A 25,265-nucleotide genomic window follows, 5' to 3' on the forward strand; every position below is an offset into this window, starting at 1 on the left:
CTGATTGTGCCCGGATCCAAAAAAAAAAAGAAGGGCAATCCCCCCTGCCAAGGGGCGCCGGACTTGTCACCAGAAAAGTCTCCCACTGGCCGGCGCTCAGCATCTCCGTAACTTACCTAGGTAAGTGGATGTCTCCAGTCATGCATGCTCCGAGATGTGATCGACAGAGATGCAGACATCTGGCCCGATGCATTGATATATACTGGGCACTCCATAGACATGTACTACCCCTGCACCAACCTGAAGCGAAGTCTAAAGCAGTGACTGAAGAGGAAAAGACGAGGGAAGTGCGGTCGTATGCACATACTTGGGGAGCAGGGAGTACATACTCCGTACCTGTACCCAGTACCCTATACCAAGTACTCTGTACCCTGTATAGGGAAAGGATAGGTGAGAAGCTGGGAGCTGAGCTGGAGCTGAAGCCGAACAATCACCTACTTCTTTCTCTCTCCCTCTCTCTTTTCTCTTGGCCAAGGATGAGATGAGAGGCGGGTCAATATGGTGACTGGGTTCGACATAAAGTCGAGGAGCTGCGAGAACCTGAAGTACGAGGTAACGGAGACAGTAATCGGTACCTCGTCCATGATGTGTGCTGTGAGACTTCAGTTGGATAGGATTGTATGTGCTTACCGAGTTGCACTTTCCCTTCCATACAAGCAATGGCCAAGCAGGCAGCCACTCGAGCCAACCGCTTGAATGAAAATGAGACTCAACAATCTCGCTTTCCTCTCACTCATCAAGCACAGATCCAGGAGATGGTCGAGACGGTGTCGCAGTCTGTAGCCGCTTGTCGAGAATTAGCTGAGGCAATCAAGGGCAATCTGCGGCTGATCCAATGAGGAGGCCACCCACGGCGCCGGACTAAACCGCTTCAGGACGCACCTGGAAGCACCAGCAACCACCATCAACCACCATCAACCACCATCAACCACGCGGATCCTCTCCAATCCTCTCCTAGACCATCCTCTCACCTCTCTGTTCTCTCCACTGGTGCACCTCCAGTACCCTTCTCGGATTGCTATTTGCATGTGGCTGATCTACATGCCCAAACCACGGCCCTAACAATGTCGCTACTCTAGACGGGCGTCAAAGCGTCAAAGAGTCCGCCCTTCCACCTGTCTACCACCCGTCCGCAACCAGCAACTGGCACCATCCACAACACCCTTCCCCCAATCGCCTCCATGACCACTATCGATCATGGACGACAATAATGCGCAGAGCTTCGCTTCTGTTCCTCCTCCTCCTCCTCCTCCACCTCCGAAAGAATATCCTCCTCTCCAGCGCCTGCCCTCCCTTTCCAATGCCATCTCCGCCGCTCTAAAACCTTTCTCCCCAGCCTCCCCAGCCTCCCCAGTCCGAAGAAAACCTCTCCCTTCCAACGTCTCACCTGTTGTCAAGTCGCCCGAGGCACGGACGATTCAGAACCGGGTGGACTCGCCCTCATACAGAATACAGAGGAAGAGAGTCCCCTCGGATGTTGTAGGCCAACGGTATGTTTGGCCCAGCCTCGCTAGCGCACAGATTCCCAGCTGACCACGACAGGACCCCCGTTACAACCTCGCCCACGCTTAACCAAAGAAATACAAACGACAGCAATCCGACCAAGACAATCACAGACGCCTCTCTGCCTCGAGTTGCTGGCGGCAGCATAACAGGTTCCCCAAAGCGCAGTCACACGTCGAAACGATCAAATGGTTACTCGGTAGACAGCGTCATTGTAGAGGAAGACATGGGACTGAAACCTGGATCGAGGCCTCCGCCTCTGCGGACGGACTCGACGTCTTCCACAAAATCACTAACAGTAATTGACGCGAAGAAACCTCAGACTCCGGGCAGCAAATTTACTTCATTCTTCAGCCGCAAGCCCGCCGCCTCGCCCAGCACCGAATCTTCAGTCACAGATATTTCGGATCGGAAATCCCCCCTGCCATCGCCCTATGGTCCTTCGCCCCGTGCCTCAGCACACTCTTCGCAAGGATATCCGTTCCCCCCTGTTCCGAGGCCCCCAACATCACAACCTTCTCAAGACTCAATTGACTTTGACGGAAGCTCATACGCCCAGACGTTGGTCAACAACGATGGAAACAGAATCTCCAAACTTGAAGCCGAACTTCGCGACATCAGCACCGAACTTGCTAATTCGATCAAAAGAGAGATGGATCTGGAGGACCTAGTCGAACAGCTCCAGACGGAGGGACCTTCTGTTACTAGAGAGACTGATCGCACGAGTGATTATTTTTCGGATTCCGGCACGAGTTCCATTAGGCCATCGACAAGTGAAGGGAATCCTAAGGAAGAAATCCAAAGGATCAAGAGAGAATCAGAGCAGCTTCGAGCACAGCTCAAGGTCGAAATGTCGCGAAAATGGCAAAATGAAAGGTCGAGCCGGCAGGCACTTGAATCTCACATCCAGATCCTTGAGCAGAAACTCTCCTTGTCACGTCGAGACAACAATGAGTCTGCCGATATTTCTGCGAGGGTCAAGGAGTTGGAAGTGGCCCTTGAAGATGCCAGAAGGCGGCTGATGGAGGAAAGACAAATCAAAGAGAACTTCGAAGACCTGTTGACGGCACTTCGCGTCGACTTGGAGCATCATCGGAACGAAAGAGACAACTTGCGAGACGAAGTAGTGCCGCAATTGCGCTCACAAATCGAGGGTCTTGAGACGAGCTTGTCCGAATCACAGAAATCCGATTATGATTTTACGCGAATGCAGCAGGAGCTGCAGAGTCTTCGAGATGAAAATGCCGCCCTGCAGAGTGCCCGTGCGATGAACATGCAATTTCAATCGATCGCTGAAGAAGGCGAGATTGTTGAATCACCACGAACTTCAATGATCCCAAGTCGTGCTTCTGGTCTGCAAAGATCAAACACGATTCTGAACAGGTCGAACTCGAGAGCTGCGCCAAACCGATCAAATTCCTTGTCGAGGTCGAACTCTGTTAATCGCGCTGCTCCAGAGAGTCAACAGTCCCTTGCCGATCAACTGAAGGATGTGACAGAACAAAGGAATGCCTTGCACTCTACCGTAAAGTATTTGCTAAGAAGACAAGAGGCAGAGCGACGACAGTTCGAGAAGCGACTCAAGCTTACCGAAGCCGAACGAGATCGGGCTGCTTCTTTACACGGGCCCAAAAAGGGAGGCTATGAACGGGAAGTCCGGACGCTGCGCTCGGAGATCAACCTACTTCGGAAAAGGGCGGATGACGCTCTCGAACAGAAGTGGCAATGTGAGAAAGGCCTTTCGGGGTTGAAAATGGACCTGGACCGAAGTAAGCAGGAAACTACTAGTTTACAAACACTGTTGCAAGCTCGCGACGAGAGTGCACCAGAAGTCCTCTCATCGTCACTTGAGCAGGCCCTCCGTCAACTGGAACAACAGCGGGATCAAGCTCGACAGCAGGAATCCCTTGGCTCGTTGAAGCATGAACAAGAACTTGCCGCCGAATTGGAAATGTCTGCGCAACGATCTGAGTCGTTGGCCGCCCAGGTCAGAAAACAAATGCAAGCCAATGCCGCCCTGAGGGATCGGCTCAAAACAGCTGTCGAGAACGGCGAGCAGAATCAACAAGCGTCGGCTGAACAAATCAATGAACTCCAGACCAAGCTTCGCAAACTGGAAGACGTTATCAACGTCGCTCAAATGCAGTCAGAAACCGCAGTCATGAAGCATGAGGAAGAAGTCCGCGTTCTGAGAGCTAGCCACAATATCCAGCTGATGCGCACGAAGTCGGGACGTAAGACACCAGGATACTTGACCCCGACGCCCCGGTCCCCGATGTCACCAATGTTTGTCAACTCTAAAAAGAGCCCCCGTCTCAATCAGACGACTTCGGGCCCTGGCATGGCGCTGCAACAAGCATTGAAGACCGAGTATCTGGAAAACAAGGTCGTCGAGCTGGAGAAAGCCCTCTCAGAGGCGGAGAAGGAGATGGGAGAGGTAGTCGGACGGATGAACACGGCTCAGATGGGGGTTGCTGAGCTGGAATCGGAAAGGTGAGTATCATTGAATCGAGACATCCGGGACGAATTACTGATTTGTATCTACAGAGACGAAGCTCTTCGCCAAACACGGCGGCTGGAAGCTGCCATCGCTGCGGAACGAGAGAAGGTGCAGGCCCTTCTCAACGACGACTTTAACTATGGGGGGTACAACTCAGATTATTAGGGGGCTGCCTCCTGACGCCTTCCTGGGAGAGTTGTCCATGGGGATCCTCGGCAACTTTACCCTTTTTTGTTCTGCATCGTGTCGCATACTCTTTGGACAAGACGCATATTTAGCGATGGGTTTGGAGGTCTTGTGCATTATTGTTGTTTTGGTTTGACGAATTTGACGTCTCCTGATTGTACAGTGAACATTTGGCCGGTCTGGGAGCTTCGACTCTGGGTTGTTAGACATCGGGTTTCCGGGGGCTTGTTGTCTGGCATCAGGTGGCATTTGAAGCCACTGCTGAAAAGGGGACCCTTGTACAGAATCACAAAAGTATACTAATTACAGCTTCAGATGACGGGGAGGAGCATTGGACTTGGATAGCGAGATCTTGGACCTTGTTGCCTGAAGACAAGTGCATGTGTTCATGCGAGGCTGAAGGAACAGCGTGAGACAGGGAATGTACATCTAAGAACATGGCATTTGAATGTCGATATCGTTGTTCTACTTTGTCCAATGACTTGCACCAAACAACTTCCCCGCGATTCGTGTCCAAGCGTCATTTCATTTCACCTGCCCAGGCCTCTAAGAGCATTTGATCTCACCTCCAAACATCATCTCCACATGTTCTCAGGACCTTGGTCATGATCGTGTCTTTCTGCTGAAACTCATGAGACCTGTCTGGAACCCTCTACACAAGCAGTGATTTTGCTCCTGGTGTCTTTGCGTGGAGAGAACATGACAACTGGCTTCACCTACCTACCATGAGTGATACGACCACAACCGCGACCGCAACTGAACCACCCACGAGACAGTCAGTTTGAAGATCCAAAATTCCATCTCAAACTTCTCGCCTTGGTATACTGACACCACGTCGTCATATTCCTCTCCCACCCAACCCTGCGTGCGTAGTCGCTTTTACCACGAACGACGCGACACCGAACGCTCAATAACAAGTCAAGCCAAGCCAACAACCAAAACCATCAATCACCCCGGATTCGAAAACAATGCCGTCGGCTCCGCCATCACCTCCACCTCCTCCATTGCCCTCGCTCCTATGGCACCTTGCGGACCTGTACAGCGGGTACATCCTCCCCCGCCTGCCGGAGTCGGTGCAAACTCTGTCCAACAACATCACGCCGTTCGTGACGGCGGTCTTCTCGGCCGTTGGAGACGGCGACATAGTCTCCCTAGCCGCGTTTTTGTTGACAGTCTACCTGACGCTCAAGATCGCCGACTACATCCGCCGCTCGGTGATCGGCTGGGTAGTCCTCCTAGCCAAGATCGCGCTCCTCCTCATCGCGCTGCAATGCGTCTTCTACGTCAATCGGTACGGCTGGCACAAGGCTTTGAGTGATGCCGAGTGGGCGCTCGGGATTGTCTGGGGGTATGTGGAGGATAAGGTCATGAACAATACGCGGGCGGGAGACGGGAGTGATATTAATAGGACTGGTTGGTACGCTGGCGGCAGCGGCGGTAGTAGTGGACGCGCGGGATATGGAGCAGCTCGAGGTCAGAGTCCGTGGAGCGCGTATGCTGGTGGTGCAAGGCAACAGGTTCCTGTTTCGCGAGGACGACCAAAGGGAAGAAATGGCTATGGATGGACGTGAAAGAGCAGTGGGTTACATACCGCTTGCTACTCCGGGTGGCATTTTTTGCAAAAGAGCATTTCTTTTCAAACAGCATTTGTGGGTTCAGGCAATCAAGCAAGCGAAGGATCGAAAATCACACCGAAAAGTGCTATTCATTCTGGGTATCTCTCTATTCTGTCCCTGGCCCTAGCCCTGCCTCTGCCCCTTGACCTTGGCCTTGACACGCCCCGAACCCCAGCCCAAACAAGCCGACCGGCCGACGCCAACGCTGGAGAAAAAAAGAAAGGAAGGAAGAGAAGGCCCATCCATCCATCCATCCCTGCGAAAACCCGAAAAAGACGAGGAATGTCACCCTCTCAGCTGACCACAGCTCAGCCCCATTCAATTCCGGTTCAGGTTCAGGTTCAGGCTCGGGCTGAGGAGCAATCCCAAATCAGTCCTCCCAAGCGGGCTCTTCCAGTTCGGGCTCCCTGGGATCCCGGGGCTCTTGGGCCTCGTGGAACTGAATGGCGTCGTCGATGTAACTCAGCACGTCGCCGACGTTTTCCTCGTCGTTGACGTCCAGCTGCAAAAAGGAAACCATGCTAAAATCGTCGATGAGGCGGGCGACGGCGCGGTTGAGCTGTTTGAACGAACCCCCGGACATGATGTTATCGACTTCGTGTGCGTTGCGCACGTCCAATGCGGTGTACTCTGGCGCCCCGCCACCGGTTCGGGGGTTGAAGCTGGAGCTGGGCAGGAGTTCGCCGCGGCCGGTATCCTCTTGGTCGAGGAGGTTGGCATCGGGATCGATGAAGCGCCGGAGTTCGCGCTTGGGGACTTGGTCCTTGACCAGGTCCATCTTGGAGAGGATGTTGACGTGGGGCAATTCCAGCATGATCATGGCGCTCATGGCGGAGAGGGTGCCGGCGAAGAACTTGGCCTTGTCGACCACAAAGGTCGCCTCGAGGAGATAGGCGGCGCATAGCGAGATGTTCAACGGGCCCATGCGCGAGAGGTACCGGACGAGCTCGGGCAACAAGGGGATGTGGGTGTACAGCTCGATCTGGCCTGGGAGGTCGAATATGATCAGGTACTCTTCCGTCAACGGGTCGATTGCCTCGGCCAGCCAGTCGAGATTTCGGAGCAGGAACTCAAAGCAGTAGATCAACCCACCGTTGGGGCCCAGGGAAAGCGGCTCTTCCATGACGTCCTCGAGCGAGATCAGGTCTCGGATGTCCAGGTCCGGGGTGTAGCTGAGGTCGGTGGCGGCTGGGTCCAGGTTCACGTAGAAGGCGGACCGGCGGCTGTGGTGTAGGTGGGTGATGAGGGCGGTACAGAAGGTTGTTTTGCCGGCACCGGCGGGCCCGGTGACGAGGACTCCGAATTTTGACATGGCTTTGTCCCCTTTTGTCGGGCGTTTTGAAGCCTGATGGTTTGTGTCGCCGGTCGGAGGTACAGGAGTTGCGGTGGTGGAGGACGAACTGATATCGTGCTCAAGTAGGCGCAGGAGAAGAGAACGACTTCTGCCTGAGAGACAAAAAGTGGTTCGCGACAAGTGCGAATGATATTGTCTGTTTCTCTCCCAGATCCTCCGTGTCCAGGCCTTTCGCTTGATGAATATGTTTGCTTCTCCCTCTCGGTCTCTCAACCTCTGTTATCCCTTCTTCTTTATCCCCGCCTCCTCTCTCCTCCTCTTTCTCCTGTCCTCCTCTCTCTCGTTGCGTGTGCAATGACGTCGTGGAGTCGGGAGCGTAGATGTGAATGCCTGTCTGTGTCGTCGAATGGGTTTCTGTCGGACCTCATGCCACTCTCATACGACAGGTCTTGCCCAAAGGCGTTAGCGCCGTTTTGGCGGTTCTTGTAGGCACAATTTTCGCACTTGTAGTTGTGGGAATTGGTTTCCTTCGGTATCACCAGTCGTGTTCAGTTCTTTCTCTGTAAATATATATCACCACCTCCGTTCGACATATACGAGGGAACAAGTTGTACAAATATTGTCGACCATCTTTCTGCCACCGCCTTCTCGTGTGTGTACGGGGACCTTGTTTGTCTTGGACCAGTCGGAAACTTTTTCTCGGGACGAACAACATCGCTACCCCCAGTCAGTTAGTGAGGGGCGTCGCGCCGCGGCATTCAAACGACTGACCTTGACATCCGGGACGATTGCGCCATTCTCCCACGAGAAGCAGATCAAGGGACGTTAGAGCAGGCAAAGAAGGTGCAGCTCACCGCCATCATCGTCATTGCTAGTCCACTGGACGCCCAAGGAAGAAAGAAAGAAAGAAAGAAAGAATGCCCGCTCGAGAGCACCAACAGAGGAGAAGGGGAACCAGACTGCCGGCATGGGGCCACCTGGTGTTGGGGTTGGTTGTGTGCCTAGTGGGCTTTGTGCTGTACCTAGTGCCGCGCGACCAGCTGAGACTGCCGGGGCTCCTGGAGCCCAAGCCCTTAACTACCTTAGGGACCAGCTCTGCCGATGCCGGTGCTGGTGCAGGTGGGTGCATTCCGTCCTGTTTGATGCCGATAACGACATCGTCTTGTTTTTTTTTTTTCTCCTCACCGTTTCTCTGTCTCCGTATCCCTCTGTTCCTCCCCCGCTCCCAAAATTTTCCCTTTTCCCTCCATGTGTTTTAATACTGGTCCTTCATCTTTCTTCTCCACCACCACGCTCACTCACTCTCACACACTCACTCTCTCCCCCCTTGCCTGACCTCCTCTATCTCTACAGTCACCGTGACTACTGCGAAAATGAACGGCCAGGTCAACGGAGTGCCCAAGGGCGACACGTTCCTCTTCACCTCGGAATCTGTCGGTGAGGGTCATCCTGACAAGATTGCGTATGTATTTATCCTTCTCTGCCCGTAACGTGTCCCGGCTAACGATTGCCTTTAGCGATCAAGTCTCAGATGCAATCCTCGATGCCTGCCTCGCAGTCGACCCCTTGTCGAAAGTGGCTTGCGAGACTGCCACAAAGACCGGTACGCCATCTGTCCGATCCAAAACCGCGCCCCCCCTCTCCCCTAACGTTTTCCAGGTATGATCATGGTCTTTGGTGAGATCACGACCAAAGCCCACCTTGACTACCAAAAGATTGTCCGTAATGCCATCAAGGATATTGGATACGACAGCTCAGAGAAAGGTTTCGATTACAAAACCTGCAACGTTCTCGTCGCTATCGAAGAGCAATCTCCCGATATTGCCCAAGGTCTGCACTATGATGAAGCATTGGAAAAGCTGGGTGCTGGCGATCAGGGTATCATGTTTGGTTACGCCACCGATGAGACTCCCGAACTCCTCCCGTTGACCATTCAACTGGCCCACAAACTCAACGCTGCCATGACAAAGGCCCGCAAATCAGGCGAAATCCCCTGGCTCCGACCAGACACCAAGACCCAAGTCACGGTGGAATATGCTCATGACGGAGGTGCTGTCAAACCTTTGAGAGTTGACACTGTCGTCATCTCCGCTCAACACTCCGAAGACATCACCACCGAACAGGTGCGAAAGGAGCTTATGGAAAAGATCATCAAGAAAGTCATTCCCGTTAAATACCTTGACGACAAGACCATTTACCACATCCAACCATCTGGCCTCTTCATTATCGGTGGTCCTCAAGGTGACGCGGGTCTCACCGGCCGCAAGATCATTGTCGATACCTATGGTGGCTGGGGAGCCCACGGTGGTGGCGCCTTTTCTGGCAAGGACTATAGCAAAGTCGATCGCTCTGCTGCCTACCTGGCCCGATGGATTGCCAAATCGCTCGTTAACGCAGGTCTCGCGCGTCGTTGCTTGGTCCAACTCTCCTACGCCATCGGTGTTGCCGAGCCACTCTCTCTTTTTGTCGAGACTTACGGCACCAGCGACAAATCTAGCACCGAGCTCGTCGACATTATCTACAAGAACTTCGATCTCCGACCTGGTGTCATCGTCAAGGAACTCAACCTCACCAACCCCATCTACTTCCGAACTGCCAAGAACGGTCATTTCACCGACCAGAGCTTCACCTGGGAACAGCCCAAGCCTCTTAAATTCTAGATTTCCTTGTTTGTTTCCCCTGCCAACATTGAAGATCATGGCAAGAATCACAAAACACCGGCGTTCCATTTAATCCTGTTGGTTTTGTCTGTCAGTTGGAGTAAATATCCATGGGCGAGCATGTGTCTCACATTTGAGAGAGATAGAGGGGCGGCGAAGATTTGTTCCGATTTCCTGGTTTTCAACAGACCCAGGGTCGGGATTTTCTTCAACTGTCTTTATTCTTGACTGCATGTGAAAAAGGATGGCAGGTTATGGGGCAAGATCCATTGCCCGGGACCTGCCAGCCATAGGGTGCTCACAGAAAGCGAAAAGATTTGCGTGCTTTTTTTTTCCCCTTTGCTTTACCGAAAAAAAGATTCATGACACGGCGCGGGTTACGTCTTGACGATATTCAACATGTTTCGATGATACCCCCTGCTGCGCGCGAGACAGAGTATGTTTTATGTTTTTGTTTTGATTCCTGTCCAAGGGCATCTTGGTGATGGAATTGGCGTTCAACTCGCTAGATGGGCACGGCTGGAGATGAAGACGAAGATGGGAAGTTGGTCATCGTGCCACCCAGAGAAGGGAAAAAAATCCGCCAGGGTGGATTGAGACTTGAGGTCGAGATCTTGGAATGACTGCATTATGCCTCTCTCCAGCAAGGAATGTTTTGTCGGACCTGGGCCCAGGAACTTTTGGGCTTGAAGCAAATGACGAAGCTTGAGTTGATGGATGGACGGATGGACTGAATTGGTCTAGAATAAGCTGGACTTGCCTATCACCATGCTCTCAAAGTCATTCAAGTCAATCAGTCGGTTATTCGGTCAGCCAGTGAGAGATGGGGGCTTAATGCTTGATAGCTCTCGAAGTCGAAAGGGAACACAGAACGGCAGGCATCAACTCAACTGCCCACAAAATGAAAAAAACACGAAGAGTAAAGGAGGCGCGGCCTCCATCTCTCCCTTCTTTTCTTCTTCCTTCCCTCCTTATGCGTTCTTATTCCCCTCTTGCATCGATACCTCCCATTATCCCATACGTACCCTGTACTCCGTACTAATCCCATGTCCTCATGTCCTCTCTTCTCTTATCATTTTTCTCGTTCAGATTCCACGACTCGACTCGACGCGAGCGACTCGATTGAACTATTTCCACGCTCGTCACACAGACAGAGGCAGACATGAAGACAGACGAAAAGACCGCCATTCAGCTTCGTGTTTTCTTTCTCCCCCCCCCTTTTTTTTTTGAACATTTTCACTCTTGATTTTTGCTCTGGCTTGAGGTGTTCCGGACCCCTTTCCTTCCTCCCTTCCTCCCTTCCTCCCTTCCTCCCTTCCTCCCTTCCTCCCTTTCTTTGATTTCTGTTCGATGGATGTGCTCCACATCCATGGGTTTACTTCTTCGTACTACTACTACTGTGTATAGGAACGTGCTTTTTTTTCCCTCCCCTTTCGCAGTTCCAACGGAGGTATTTTAACTGTCGGCTGTTTTTAAGAGCTCGTTCTCATTCTCATTCTCATTCTCATTCTCCTATGTGCTTGCTTCTACTTATTTTATATATGTACGGCGTATGCAATCTGGCGCCCGCCGCCACCTAGACATCTGTGACAAGGAGGATTGACGTGCAAAAAGACAGACAAAATCCTCTAGAGCTCATTATGTGTACGTATCATGTCGGGGTGTGAAGAAAAAAAAAAAGAAAACACATTCTTGAGTGAATGGCGTGGATGGAGGAGTGAGTATGGAGTAATACTCACAAATCCAAAACTTCTTATCCTTTCATCTGTTGCCAGATCTCCTTTTTTTACAGTCCCAAAAAACCCCGTTTCACCCAAGAGAACTCGCTTGATTCGGATCGCTCGAGCATATCGACCAAAAATAAAAATGAAAAAAAAATGAGACACAAGGGACAGAACACCTCACGTAACGCATGAAAAACTTCCACCCGCCAGCTTCGTTAGGCTCAGCTCGCCAAAATCAAACCCCTCAATATGATGCTCCCATCTAATGCCCGCCGTGGCTTAGAAACAATTCAACGAACTTCCCTTGCGTTTCTTCGTCTTCCCATCTTTCCCCACCGTCAACAACCTCATTCTCTCCTCGAGTTGCGCCCTCGCGGCCTCGGCCTCTCTCCTCTTCTTAACCTCTTCCTCCACAGCCTGCACACTGAGTCTTTCCGATCTTCTCTCCTTTTTAAGTCCTGCCAGCTCCTCTTCCATTGCCCACGCCTTCTTCTTCCACGACTCCGCATCAACCCTTAATTTGTTGGATTGCGTTTCAAGATCGACAAGGGCTTCTTCTAATGTAGCGGTGAGTTGTTTCTCTGCGTGAAGGTGTTTCTCGATGGTCCGCAACCGGTTTTCTTGTTCCTCAATCAGCGCAGACTGCCGGCGGTTATCGCGGGAATTTGTGGAAACTACGGTGCCGGACACGGGGGTCACGGGGAGAGCGACTTCCTTGGAGGCATGGCGAGACTGAGGTGGCGAAGGGTTGCTAGGGGCAGGCGTTGGGGATGTTACTTGAAGAGCTCCCGGTATAGCAGGTATCGGAGGGAGAGGGATGGCCGGAGGCGGTGAAGGTAAGGATGTGATCGATGCGGATTTTCTCAGATTCGAAGTCATTGAGTTGGAACGTGGGACTCCTTCGGCTTGTGGCGACTGCGGACGCTGTTGTGACTTCATCGTGTTGGTGCGAGAGCCGTTATCAGACCCTGCCTCATTGACGGACGCGCGCTGATTCAGATCCTTTTCCAGAATAGCAATGCGCTGTTGAGCTTCAATCAAAGCTTGGTTGCCTTGTGCTTGGATGACGGATAGTCGGTTGTGGTGTTGATCAAAGCTATTCTGCAACTGCTGCTCCAGTTCTTCGATAATCACCAGCTTCTTCGCCTTTTCTGATTCAACCGCTTGGAGATTTGCTTCTGCTTTCTTGAGCAGGTTTTCCTTTTCACGGATGGTTTCTTCGTGATTGCCGACCTCGTTTGCAAGGCTTCGGATGGTGTCCTGATAGTTGCCAATCTTGGCATTGGCGTTTGCAAGTTCTGCTTCCAATTCAAGCAAGCCTTGTCTGCCGTCAAGCTGCCGCTCAAGTTCCGCATTGGTGCCAGTCAGTCGTACATTAGCCTCAACGATATGACGTTTCTCCTCTACCAGATCCTGAATATGACTTGCGAGCATATCTGCGGTTGTTGGATGACCAAGGGCAGCTTGAGCATTGGATACGATTTTCTGCACAGTCGATAAGGCGTGCTCAAGATCCGCCTTGTAGGTCGCCTCAAGTTTCGCGTGCTTAGCAGTTATCTCAGACATTTGGTCATCGTATCCGGCCAAGGCACCGGCATGAGCCAACTTCATCTCCTCAACGTCATTTCTGTGAGCTTCGCGAAGAGCTTTCAGACTTTGTTTAGTCGTCTCAACTTGCGCCTCTGCAAGCTTAACCTTTTGTTCGAGCTGTTCAATCTCGGCCTTCAGTGTAGCTATTTCTTGTCGTTGAGACGCCACAATCTCAGCATGGGCATCGTAATCCTTGCTGAGGGCGGTATGAAGTTGACGCAGTTCGGAGTTCTTGGCTGAAAAGTCAGCGTTGAGCGTTCGTTGTTCTTCCAGCTGTTGTTTGAGGCTGTTGATAAGTCCTTCGTAGTTGTCACGCTCGGTTTGCATTGCGTTGGCAGCAGCGGCTCGGCCAGTGGCTTCGTCCCCTTCTCCAGAAGCTTGCTGAGCTTTCAAGGTGGCGATGCTTGCCAAAGCAACTTCCAATTCAGATTTTGTGCGTACGTAATTCTTTTCAGACTCCTCGACCGCTTGTTGTGCTGCCTCGAGCTTTGACTTCAATTCATCTATTTGCTGATTCAAAGAATTGATCTTGTCCTCGTTTTCGGATGTCAGCGGGGCTGCCTGTAGGTTAGCCTTTTCATCGTGCAGTCTCTGGATCTCCTCTTGCAGATCTTGTTCACGACGAGCATAGCCCTCATGCAGCGATTTCAACTCGGTTTCTTTTTGAATGATCTGGTCTCTTAACTGAGACACCATGTTAAGGTCGACGGGAGATCCCGCCTTAATGCTGGTCCTTTCTCTCGTCAGACCGGATATTATCGTGGACTTGACTTCCATTTCTTTCTTTGCATTCTTGACTTCGGCCTCCAGAGCTTGGATTCGGTCCAAGCGTACCTGAAGTTCGTTGTTTGCAGCTGAGAGGTGCACCTCAGCGGTTTCCATACGATCAGGTTTCGATTCAAACTCTTCGGCTAGAAGCGTCCTAAGAGAGGTAACAGATCGCTGGCCTCGATCAACTCCAGTTCCGCTTTGTGAAGTCATGCGTCGCAGCATACCCGGAGTACCAGGTGATGCAGGTCTGGTCTGTTTGATTTGCGACTTCAGACGCTCCACAGTAGTCAAGGCCTCCTTGTGATCGGTCTGGAGCTGGGTATATTGACCAGTGACGTCTTTCATGCTCTGTTCGTGTTCCGTAAGAAGTTTTTGCAGTCTTTCAATCTCCTGCGACTGGACCTCCACAGATTGGAGGTTCTTAGACACCGGCGTAATGTCGGTATCCGTTGAAGTCGTTGACTCCCCAGCCATGGACAATTCCGAGGAGAGCGACCGCGAGGAAGGCAAATGCTGACCATCCTCGTCGTCTTGGGGCTCCTCCGCCTCTTCCGAAAAAGATTGATCGTGAGTACTTCCATTAGCTCCGTCTTCCTGCGAGGATATTGTACCTTGGCGTTCCTGATCGATCGACTCATGCATTTCCGCCAGAGTTCGAAGTGCTTCTTGGTATTTGGCCGAAAGGAGATCCAGTTCATTTACTGTTGATTCGTGTTCCAGTCGCAGGTCAAATAACTCTTGACTCACTGCCTCGAACTTCTCGGTGATGAACTTCGACTGTGCAGGACTTGGAAGAGGTTCTTGATCTGGCTCAGCCTTGAGACCTTCCTGTTGAGCGATGGCGGTCTCGAGTTTTTCAAGACCTGCCTGGTCACTTTCTGCGGGTGCCTGTTCTGCCAAATCTTCGGCATGCTCATCGAGTTCGCCTTCCTCTTGTGCCGGTAACTCGGTCTCCTCCGCGGTTTGGAGGGCTTCCTCAGGCCCCTCAGCTGCTCCGTTTGTGGGAGGTGAATTGACGGCTTTGGCCTTTCCATCTTTGTCTTGGATGTGGTCGAGCTCGTACAGCAAATTGTCCAGCTTGCCGAGACTTCGTTGGCGCTCAACAAGGTGTTGGAGTCTTTCAATCTCGCGTTGCATAATCTCCATATCTTGATCCGCCTCGGCGAGCCGCTCTTCTAGAGTACAGATATAATCTTCGGCGTTTGTTTCACTTTCTCTAATCCGCGAAATCTCCTTACGTAGATCAGAGATGATGACATCGTTCTTTTCGCCTCCAGAACTTTGATCATCAAGCCTCGCCTCCAGGTCGTGGAGATATTGTTCGGTGTTTGACTCTCGATCCATCAGTTTCTGGACTCTGGCGTTTAGTTGCTGGTTCATCGTTTCAATGAATGCACATTTCGTTTCTCTCTCGAGGAGGTTGCTTTCGGTGGTGGCGAGAGACGATCGTGTGTTTGATAGATTGTTCTCGAGACTTTGAATCGTCTTTTCGTATTCCATTACCACTTGTTCAATCATTGCTTGATTGGCCTGAGAACGTTTCAAGCGATCCACTGCACTTTCCCCGACAATGTTGACTTGGTCAATAGGCTCAGTGGTTTTGGTCAGTTCCGACACCAATTTGGCGTGTCTCTGGCTGAGTGCATTATAGCTCTCTTGAATGTCCAACAGCTGATTCTGCAGTTCATTTTCTCGATCACTGGGTCTATCTCCTCGCTCAGACATCATACCCGGTCGACGATCGGTGGACTCGGCGCTTCGGATCTGTTGCCTCAGAAAGGCAATTTCGGTGCGTAATCGTTCAATAACAGCTTGCTTGTCTGCTCCATCATCGACTTGCTGGATCTTGGGTTTGCTTTGGATGTTTCGAGCCCGCTGCGCATACTGCACAGTGTTGAGTGTCTCACTGAGGTGGAATTCCGCGGGCGTGACGCAAGCAATCATATATGTAATTGCGTTTCCGCCCAGCGAGTCTTGAAGCATCCGCGTTAATTTGGAATCTCTGTACGACACGTACGTTCCTGGAGTTCTTGATGACAGCTGAGAAATCACTTTGCCCAGACTGGCCAATCCTGCGTTGATAGATATCCCTTCCCTCGCACGGTCGCCAGTAGCACCAGTATTCTTAAGTCGTTCACTACCTGCCAAATCGACAAAATGAAGCTTGCTCTCCACAGTCATCGGTGCATCGCCTCCAGACAATTGATCAATTGGGACTGATATCCGTTTATCCTTTGCCGTAGGGAAACCTTGCGCTTTTGTTTGTCGCAGATTGATTGTGAAAACGGCGTGAGAACGCGAAGACCGGGCGTTGATGGCCGTTGCATCCGTCTGTCGAATAGCAGATCCATGATTCAAAACACGCATGAGCTCTTCGATGGAAGACACGCGTACTGAGTTGAGGCCTTCTACAAATATTCGACCACGAGGATCTTCTCGAATCTGCACATTGGCTCTTTCAGTAAACGGTGCATCTTCTGGAAGCAGCAAATCTCTTGGATGTTCGTTGTAAATCTCAACGTAAGTCACCGACATATCCCATCCTCTGTCAATGAAGGCTTTCGATGTTTGCATGACCTGATTTAAGCTTGTGACTGAATACCTGGTTGGAGATTTGAGGCCGGAGTTGTGTCTGCTATGTGCAGGACCACCATTGAGACTTTCGAACAGGTGTTGCGCTGCTCGAGGAATAACACCTAGCACAACAGGTCAAACGAGTCAATAGGTCTGACTGGGCTTTTCTCACCTTTCATAGTGGTATCAAATTGTTCTACAGGACCTGATGTACCCATGGTATAACTTTTGCCGGCGCCAGACTGGCCGTAGGCGAGTAAAGACACATTGTAGCCTTGCAAGAATGAATCGACGCTGTCCTGCAAATATTCCCACACGTCTGTCTGGGTGGTATCTTCACCAAAGACACGGTCGAAGATGAAAATCTTCCGTCCTTGAGGTGACTCAACGGCGAGGCTGGTATTTGTATTTACTTGTACCATTGAACGTTGAAATCTTTGTGGAATCAAGTCAAATCCGGGATCTGAAGGGCCCAAAGGAGGGCGGACTCGGACCACTTTGCAAGGTCATCAGTCTTCCCGTCACCCACTCATTATCTGGGGCGGTGGACTTACCAACTTTGACCGAAGTTTTGGCATCTTCGTCCGAAGCTCTGCTTCCGATGTGGTTGCTGCTCTGGCTCATACGGCTATTGCTTCTGGGAGGGCGAGGAGCTGTGCTCTGCGGCCGATTTTTCTGGAAAGGATCTGGAGAGGAAGCTGTGTACATGCTCTGTGGCCGCATCTGCCGCGCGCCGTCAGGGGATGCTGGAGGGGACGAGACCATCGCTGTGTGCGCTTCTCTTCGGATTTTATGCCAATCGCGCGATCGCTCCTGTCCCGTGAAATGGCATCAACCGACGTGTGTCAAAGAACCCAACGCTTCGAGATTTCTAGTTGACGGGGACGCGTTCTAGTCACCATTAAGCTTCTTTTTGTCCGGGTTCCAGAAGGGAATTATCGACGAGAGAGTCGGAGGAGGGTGTGGGTGAAAGGTGAACAATCTTCCACCTCAGGACTGGACAGGCCGTGACAGGTATGGGGCGGGCTCAGTATTTGGCGGTTCGACGGTCTGGTTCTTTAGCCGTTGAAGGTGACCAGGAGTGACAGTCGGAGAGGACCGGGCGGACTGATCCTGATGGCCACGCTTTCCTGTTGTTGATGGTCCACGCGGTTAAACGAAAGCAGCCGGGGAGCGTCGAGAGGGACGGCAGATGCGATATCACAGCTGGGGAGAGTGAACCATAAACACAGAGGGAAAAAAGTCGCACCCGCGTGTGAAATGAACAGTCAGGAGTTGTCGAAAAGTCGAGGTGAGGAGGGTTCATGCGCGGCCCTCTCGCGCGTTGTGGGATCCCTGAATCGGTTAAGCCTCCTTCTACCAAGTCCTACCCAGGCAAGGCTTCAGGTACCTAGCCTCCTTAAGCCTCCCCAAAAAGTGGCAGTAATTGGCAGAATCAATCTCCGTCGAGCGCGGAAGTCAGCTAGTGGACCAGGCTAGAGGACGTCGCGGTTTATTTAGCAATGGGCTTGGGAGGGTGTGGAATGTCAAAGTATGCCCATTGGGCAGGTGGCTGGGGACTGCTGGGGGGGGGGGGGGCCAGCTGGCACTTGATTCCCAGCTGGTTATAGGCTCTTCTCACACTGGAGCAGCGCCCGGGACTAATCCTCCTTGTGCCCAGCCTGTTCTGCTTCGAGGCTTGTTCGCTGGATCGCAGCTTGTTCATGCCGGTTTGCATTTCCTTGGCCTGCCTTCCACACCACGATTGGGGCTAAGTTGTTGTTCTATACCATTCACGGCGAGATGCACATTTGGCCGTCTTCCCGAGCCAGCTACCACGACTAGGGTCCGCGTTTCACAAGTGCCTCTTTCTACTCCTAACTCAGGGGGCGGTTCAGCCGGTGTAGTCACTACTGCAGGGGACCTCTGGTTGCCATCCTCGCTTAAAGCACATCTCTCGCCCTCTTTCATGAACTTTTCATGCCTGTCACTTGATAATTCAGGTCTGAGGAGACCAAACCCGTATCAAGCCATGGTCTTTGGACCTGATCATTATGTACTCCGTACTTGTATGTACTTGGGTATGGAGCATGTACGGAGTACTCCGTCCTGTTCAAATTGTCCTGGACATCCGTTACAATGTTCCTCACGGCGGCGGAAAGGAACAAGTCTTGGAGTATCGAGTATAGGTATGTAGGTACTTATCTGAACAAGCTTCGGCTTAGGCTCAGCTGGTGCATTCAACGGTCTTGCCGACAGTATCAAGGCCTAGACATTTCTCAATCCTGCACTTCCCTCAATGGTGAGATCCTTTAGCAATATGCCTCAAACTACCTCGTACACCGATGGGCATGCACGGCAAGCAATGAGTTGTCGAGGTTTTGTTTACATCTCGTTTGTGATCCATGCTGCATGCAGTTGTCCATGGGAACAATGAGGGCACGTTGACGCTGGAATCATACGGTACTCGTATTTTGAGTTTTGCGGAGCCAGTGTCCAATTCAACTCCTCGTACGGAGTACACTAGTCGACGTCAACTCTTCGTAGTAAATTCATGTGAAACAAGTGGCCTTGCACGTGGAGTATCCCGACTTGAAGACTTGAAGTTCAGGCATAATAGAGTTTGAAGCAGTCTCGACCATCACGGTTCATGACTCGAAGCAGCGATAACTATCATGGGAGCAGGTCGCCCATAATGCAGCAGGGATGCTTTTCTGTCACCAACCTTAGAGACGGCTCTGCTGCATGGTGTGTTGTTGTTGTTGTTGTTGTTGTTGACAGACCTGTGATAAGATGCGGGGTTCAGGAATTGAGCGGCTTCGCTTGCGAGTGATGTTTCACTTTCGCAGCAGTTTCGAGGATCGAGCAGCGTACCCGGTACGCTCCAACAATCCCTGGACGCAGAAGGAATCCTATCTTTCCTCAAAAGGGACAGGCCGAGCGGGACGGGACGGGGATGGAGATACGCCCAGCAGATCATTTCGCCTCCCTGGCCTTTGAGCACTTCATGCTTGGTGCTCTGGCCAGACGCAACGCGGGGCATCATTTATGCTCGTCGCTCGAACGCATGATGTTCAATAGTGCGAATTTGTTCGAAATCAACCTGTGTCGGCCACACCATTGCATGCGGGGTTATCGCTGTCATCGTCTTCGTCATCATCGTGCTCTTCGTCCTCGGAACCGCTGGGATCAATATCGTTTGTTTCATCTCGTTTGGCGTCACCGTCCACGCCGTGCTCTTTCATGTATGCTTCAAGTTCTCTGGCCATTTTCCTGGAGAACCCGGACGCTTCAACCTCAACATCAAGTCGCCTGACCCCGTCTTTGCCAACCAACTGCTTTGCATCTTTGAAGAGTGGGCCATTGTCGGTGCTGATAAATCCAAACCGCCTTGCAAAGAAACGCTTCACGCATTCCACGTCCCTGTCGAAATAAAACTCGGCATTTGGATGATCCACACTGACCATCTGAGGAAAGTCGATCAAGACTGGGACCAACTTAATATCTTCCCCTTGCTCTTCTTCTCTGATTAGGATGTTGAATTCGTTGAAATCTCCGTGTATCAGGCCCAAAGAGCACAAGCGCACCAGCATCTCTATCAGCTCCGCGTATAGTCCCGCTGGGTCTGGAACCTTTTCGATCTGTCGTAGTGGGAAACCGTCAATCAATGACATGACCAACTGATGTCGATTCTGGCCTAGTGGAATAGGAACACTCAGGCCCGCATCATGTAGGGCTTGCAGGAAAGCAAACTCTTTGACGGCAGCTAAGCGTGACATGTACATCCAGCTCCCAGCACCCCTCTCTTTCTGAGCCTTCGTTCTGGCATAGTCCCGTTTGTTCCGCACTCCTTTTTTGAAGCTCACTCTACCCAGACGATGGATTTTCAGCACCCGTTGTTCACCCTTCTCATCGCTGACAACAAATATGTCACTCTCTTTGCCCACTCCAATCTGGTTGCCCACACCATAGACAGCGCTGTTCTTTTGTAAGGAGTGCAGCGCCAGATAGTCGAGGCCCCCGTAGGTCAGTCTGTAGCCGTCGTATTTCGCGTTCTTGACTTTGGCAATCAGATTGGCCTTAGCCAGCAAGGAAATACTTCGTTGCACGTCGCCCAGACTGGATTTAGATAGGTTGGCGATCAGTGAGGTGGGGACGACTTCGTGATTTCGGCTTCCCGTCTCAACCGCGGTGAGAGTGCGCCAGTCGGTAGGGTTGAGGTATCGGAGGGATTTGGTGTCTAGCTTCATGATGCCTTGAGATCAGGATATCTGACTGCCATTCCCGAAATGGTGAGAGAACTGGCCAGGTCAACCTGTGTGGGATCACGAACAAAATTCTGCGACCTTGAGTTTGGTTGATCTAATCTTATCTGAGGCTGAAGGAAAAAGCGAGTTGACATTGTGTGACCACTGACCAGAACTTGGGTCATGCCAAGGGCCGAAGGTCAGCCATCCACCCCCACGAAACTTCAGATGAATTGCCCGGGAATGCCAAGCCAGGACCCCCACACGCAGAGGAGTCCCCCCATTTTCACCCGAGCAACAAGCTGTCTGTTGCCCGTTGTCCAGGTTGATTTTCATTTTCTGGCTAGGCAATGTCCCATTCAATTAAAAAAGACGCCAATAGGTGAGATCCCGCCTGGATCCCGCCCTTCACTAGCTGCAAGCACATCGGCATGTTCCCGATGTGCCCACCGACTCCTGGCATTCGGTATCACCGGTTGATCTGACCGATGTTTGCCCTGAGGACGCTCTACAGGCTCACTCTCTTCTAAGATCTTTCCGGCTGCCTCGCTCCACTGGACTGGACACAACTTGGGCTGGCAGATACGCAGAGCGTCGAGGCGGAGAAAAAAGCACGGGATAATAATTCACGACCCTCCCGGGCACCTTTGCCGGGTTGCCCAAAGGAGAAACCCGAAGATGGAGATTCTACCGCCGAGAGTTCAATCTGACGACGTGAAGCTCAGCGACAATTCCTCTGTGAGAGAGCTCCTGGACACCCCGCCGGATGCGGGAAGTTAAAAAGAATGAGAAAAATGAGCATTTCTCCAGAGTGACGTCCGGCTATTCAAGGCGTTCTGTTCTCCTGTCGGGTCTACTCGCACCGAAGTGCATGTGTGGGAGGCGGCCAGGAGTGCCTCCGTCTCATCTCTCAAGACTCCTCGAGCACAAGCGGCAAATGGCTGAATGGAAGCCCACCAGCCATAGTGGCCCGGTCTGTCCCAGTCTCTCCACGGGTTCGCCAGCTAAGCCCCACCGAAACAAAGCTTTGAGAACGGTCATTTCCCCGCATTGATTCTTGACGAAGTGAGGGACGGGCAGGCGGCGAGGGCGGTAGATACAACTGACTCCCCCAGGTCTTATATGTTCCACTTCTCTCCTTCTACGCTGCTATCCGACCCTCTGAGATCCCGTATCCTATCTAGACACTACACAGGGAGCCACCCAAGATGTCCGCAAAGCATTTCATTGACGACCCGACTCACCTTGTCCAGACTTCTCTGCACAGTTTAACTCTCACAAACCCGTCGGTCGCCTTTGACTCGCAAAACCGAATCGTATATCGTCGACCAACAAAGGAATTGACAGAGAATCCAAAGGTGTCCATTATTACCGGTGGAGGCTCTGGCCATGAACCGGTATGTTTATATGGCGAGGTTGGAATGCGAGCCTAGGCCTTGGGAAGCCTGCGTCCCCAACTCTTGAGAACGTTCTTTATGTGAACCCTGAATTTCCAGAATGAGGATGCTGACTGTACAATTTCATCTTTGGACAGGCATTTGCAGGCTTCGTGGGCAAGGGTTTCGTAACCGCTGCTGTCGCAGGCACCATTTTCGCGAGTCCCTCCGCCGAGCAAGTTCGCCGTGCTGCTCTTACAAGAGTCCCTACAGAAAAAGGAGTTGCCATTGTGACTTTCAACTACACCGGAGATGTCTTGAACTTTGGCATGGCTGCCGAGAAGGCTAAGGCCGCCGGAGTGGACACCGAATTCTTTGCAATCGGCGACGATGTCGGCGTTGGCCGGGCAAAAGGAGGCAAGGTCGGCAGGAGAGGCATTGGTGGCTCTATTTTGGTTCTCAAGATCATAGGAGCTCTGGCTGAAGCCGGTGGAAGTCTGAAGGAAGTTTACAACCTTACTAAACAAGTTGCCGGAAACCTTGTGTCTGTGGGAGCGTCAATGGAACATGTCCACGTTCCGGGACGGGAGAAACCAGACCCAAACTCTGACGAAATCATACCGACGGAGGAGATTGAAATCGGTATGGGCATTCACAACGAGCCGGGTAGTCATCGTGTCTCCGCAACACTCCCTGAACTGATCAAGACCATGCTGGCGCAGATGCTAGATCCCAATGACAAGGACAGACACTATGTCGACATTACCAAGAACGATAAGACTGTCCTGCTAATAAACAACCTAGGCGGTGTCAGCAACTTGGAGATAGGAGGCATCTTAGCTGAGGTCCACAAACAACTCAAGGAAGACTGGGGCATTGTTCCTGCCCGCGTCATCGCCGGTACCTTCATTACCTCGCTTAACGGCTTGGGCTTCTCGGTGTCCATACTGAAGCTGGAGGACACCGGTCTTGGACCAGGCAAGTCAATGCTCGAACTTCTCGACGCTCCAGCGGAGGCTTTCGGATGGGCTGCCGCGACTCGGACGTCGACTTGGGAAGCCGACAACACGGCAACTATGGAGGGCCACGCAGGCGCCACAGCGGAAGGCATATCGTCCAATCTGAAACTCGACCCCAACCAAGCACACGCGATCCTCAAGGCCGGTCTGGACAAGATGATTGCCGCAGAAGCAGAAGTTACAAAGTACGACACGATCATCGGAGATGGCGACTGCGGAATCGGTCTCAAGCGAGGAGCAGAAGCCGTTCTCAAGGAGCTCTCATCCGGCGACCTGCCTGGCGACGCCGTCGCTTTTGTCAATAAAATCACTCCTGTGGTTGAAAACACCATGGACGGAACGTCCGGTGCTATCTACGCCATCTTCCTCAATGCCTTGGCCCACGGTCTTCGAGAACAAGACTCCGGGTCTTCGACGACCGTGGACGCCAAAGTTTGGGCCGCGGCCCTCAAGTCCAGTCTCCAAGCGCTGGGCAAATACACGCCCGCAGTGCCTGGTGACAGGACGCTGATGGATGCGCTTGTGCCATTTGTCGACACGCTGAGCAGCACAGGGGATGTAAACAAGGCGGCTGAAGCAGCCAAAGAAGGAGCGGAGAAGACTAAAAGCATGAAAGCCAGTTTAGGAAGAGCTGTGTACGTCGGTGCAGAGGATGAGTGGATGGGCAAGATCCCGGATCCGGGCGCCTGGGGTCTGCAAGAGTTTTTGATCGGGCTGGCCGGTGCCTGTTAGGGGTGCACTGTACCCGCAGACCTTGTAATCAGCGTGTCGGCACGTTGACATCCTTCTTCTTTCACGTTTCTTGGACGAATAAAACCCAACTCGCTTTCTTGTCTAGGCAGCCATTTCGTACCACGTAACCGGGAGAAAACCAGACAGTATCTTGCTCGCTTGATGCTTTGTATCGATGATTCGCCACTCGTTCCTCCGTCGCACCGTTTGATGCTTGCGTCGGGCAGTATTTTCCTTCAATGCCATACCAAGTATCAGGTGTTAAATTCGGGTTGATTGCGAACCCTCCCTCGTTCCTTGCCCACCCCAGAAATCATGATTTGTATCGAGCGACTTGCCATCCTAGCAGAACTTTTCCGTGATCGTGGATGCCTTGCGTTGCGACGGATTACCGGTATCTCCATGCGCTCCCCTCCACGCTAAGCGAATTCAACTCAACAATACCAAAATAACACTGTCTCCCCTCAGAAACATTTTGCTGATGAACCGGTCCTTGTTAACTCCTTTGGCGCCCCCCTTACCCTTTTCCGTCCACATCTCCTTCACATTCTCCAGTACCATGTTGCAGTGGCGGTCAAAGGCTTTGACTCGCGCGAGTAGCTTTCGGTTGTTTCGACACGAGATTAGTACTTGGGTGTGTGTGCGGGTAGCAGTCATGAGAATCGAGAGTGGGCCCGTGGACAATTCGTGGGCCTCGACAAGGGAGACTTCATATTCACTAGAAATGGGGTGTTAGCGTTGTTGACAGGATGGAGTTGCCCCAGAATGCGAATCAACGCATGACAAGGAAGCGCAGACTGAGAATGTATAGAGATGATGAATGCGCGCATCAAATTGACAATGCATGGATGGATGCATTGTAGTTGGCGGCACAGTGGCTGAAGACTAGAGATGGAAGTGGAAACAGAGGGCGGAGCGGAATCCACCTCGAAGAGGGGGTGGGCGGAGGAATGGTGGTCGTAGAAGAGCTAAAACACAGTAGAACAGGCAGGATGGGGGGTAGCGGGAGATTCCACCTACGTCAATTCATTCCTCGGCTTGTTCAGCAGGTCCCTAACACCAAAGAACACCAAAAGGTCAGGAGATTCCTTCCAAGCTTCTAGCACGAAGCCGACAGCAGGTCGCTGCGGAGATAAGGTTGGGCCAGGGACAGGGGTATGAGTCAGAAGGGACATACTGGATCTTGGAGGCGTCGGCCATGGTCGCAATGCAAAATACTTAAGGAGTCTCGATTCCCATGCGGTGTAAAGCGAGGAAATTTCTTTACATTCTTCTCTGGCAGAGGAATTATGCTCGCTTGAGTTGCCTATTTCGCCAGGGCTTCTGGAAGTGGCCGAAAGAAGCATAGCGCCAGAGCCTTGGTAGCCTTGAAGCACCCCTAGCTCATTAAGGCTAGCGCCAATTGACATTATCCTCCAGCTGCACTGTTCCGTTCTCCGAGGCCAATGCAGGTCGCGCCTCAAGAGCTTGAGCCATCCGCAAACACGCGACCGA

The 25,265-nt window shown here is 52.1% G+C and overlaps 8 protein-coding genes across 8 annotated transcripts; 4 read left to right on the top strand and 4 right to left on the bottom strand.

Moving 5' to 3' along the window:
* Window positions 1–1,197: 1,197 nt before the first annotated feature.
* On the top strand, window positions 1,198–4,168 carry A1O5_01223 (uncharacterized protein; the record flags this gene model as incomplete). The annotated part of the gene is made up of 3 exons (XM_007741842.1): window positions 1,198–1,490; window positions 1,543–3,996; window positions 4,051–4,168. The coding sequence occupies 3 exons, from the start codon at window positions 1,198–1,200 to the stop codon at window positions 4,166–4,168; spliced, it is 2,865 nt and encodes a 954-aa protein (XP_007740032.1).
* Window positions 4,169–5,157: 989 nt separating this feature from the next.
* Window positions 5,158–5,760, top strand: A1O5_01224 (uncharacterized protein; the record flags this gene model as incomplete). Its single annotated transcript, XM_007741843.1, has 1 exon — window positions 5,158–5,760. One exon carries the CDS (start codon window positions 5,158–5,160, stop codon window positions 5,758–5,760), a length of 603 nt encoding a protein of 200 aa, XP_007740033.1.
* Window positions 5,761–6,175: 415 nt separating this feature from the next.
* A1O5_01225 (GPN-loop GTPase 3 like) lies at window positions 6,176–7,117 on the bottom strand (the record flags this gene model as incomplete). The annotated part of the gene is made up of 1 exon (XM_007741844.1): window positions 6,176–7,117. The coding sequence occupies one exon, from the start codon at window positions 7,115–7,117 to the stop codon at window positions 6,176–6,178; it is 942 nt and encodes a 313-aa protein (XP_007740034.1).
* Window positions 7,118–8,472: 1,355 nt separating this feature from the next.
* A1O5_01226 (S-adenosylmethionine synthase) lies at window positions 8,473–9,759 on the top strand (the record flags this gene model as incomplete). The annotated part of the gene is made up of 3 exons (XM_007741845.1): window positions 8,473–8,561; window positions 8,617–8,702; window positions 8,759–9,759. The coding sequence occupies 3 exons, from the start codon at window positions 8,473–8,475 to the stop codon at window positions 9,757–9,759; spliced, it is 1,176 nt and encodes a 391-aa protein (XP_007740035.1).
* Window positions 9,760–11,762: 2,003 nt separating this feature from the next.
* Window positions 11,763–17,183, bottom strand: A1O5_01227 (uncharacterized protein; the record flags this gene model as incomplete). The annotated part of the gene is made up of 4 exons (XM_007741846.1): window positions 11,763–12,125; window positions 12,183–16,540; window positions 16,591–16,914; window positions 16,973–17,183. 4 exons carry the CDS (start codon window positions 17,181–17,183, stop codon window positions 11,763–11,765), a joined length of 5,256 nt encoding a protein of 1,751 aa, XP_007740036.1.
* Window positions 17,184–19,495: 2,312 nt separating this feature from the next.
* A1O5_01228 (Atypical/RIO/RIO2 protein kinase) lies at window positions 19,496–20,647 on the bottom strand (the record flags this gene model as incomplete). Its single annotated transcript, XM_007741847.1, has 1 exon — window positions 19,496–20,647. One exon carries the CDS (start codon window positions 20,645–20,647, stop codon window positions 19,496–19,498), a length of 1,152 nt encoding a protein of 383 aa, XP_007740037.1.
* A 1,205-nt stretch (window positions 20,648–21,852) lies between these two features.
* Window positions 21,853–23,771, top strand: A1O5_01229 (dihydroxyacetone kinase; the record flags this gene model as incomplete). Its single annotated transcript, XM_007741848.1, has 2 exons — window positions 21,853–22,041; window positions 22,179–23,771. 2 exons carry the CDS (start codon window positions 21,853–21,855, stop codon window positions 23,769–23,771), a joined length of 1,782 nt encoding a protein of 593 aa, XP_007740038.1.
* Window positions 23,772–24,200: 429 nt separating this feature from the next.
* A1O5_01230 (small nuclear ribonucleoprotein D2) lies at window positions 24,201–24,503 on the bottom strand (the record flags this gene model as incomplete). Its single annotated transcript, XM_007741849.1, has 1 exon — window positions 24,201–24,503. Exon 1 carries the CDS (start codon window positions 24,426–24,428, stop codon window positions 24,201–24,203), a length of 228 nt encoding a protein of 75 aa, XP_007740039.1. The 5' UTR covers window positions 24,429–24,503.
* Window positions 24,504–25,265: the final 762 nt, after the last annotated feature.

The sequence above is a fragment of the Cladophialophora psammophila genome, assembly GCF_000585535.1.
Source record: "Cladophialophora psammophila CBS 110553 chromosome Unknown aczJe-supercont1.1, whole genome shotgun sequence".
Lineage (NCBI taxonomy): Eukaryota > Fungi > Ascomycota > Eurotiomycetes > Chaetothyriales > Herpotrichiellaceae > Cladophialophora > Cladophialophora psammophila.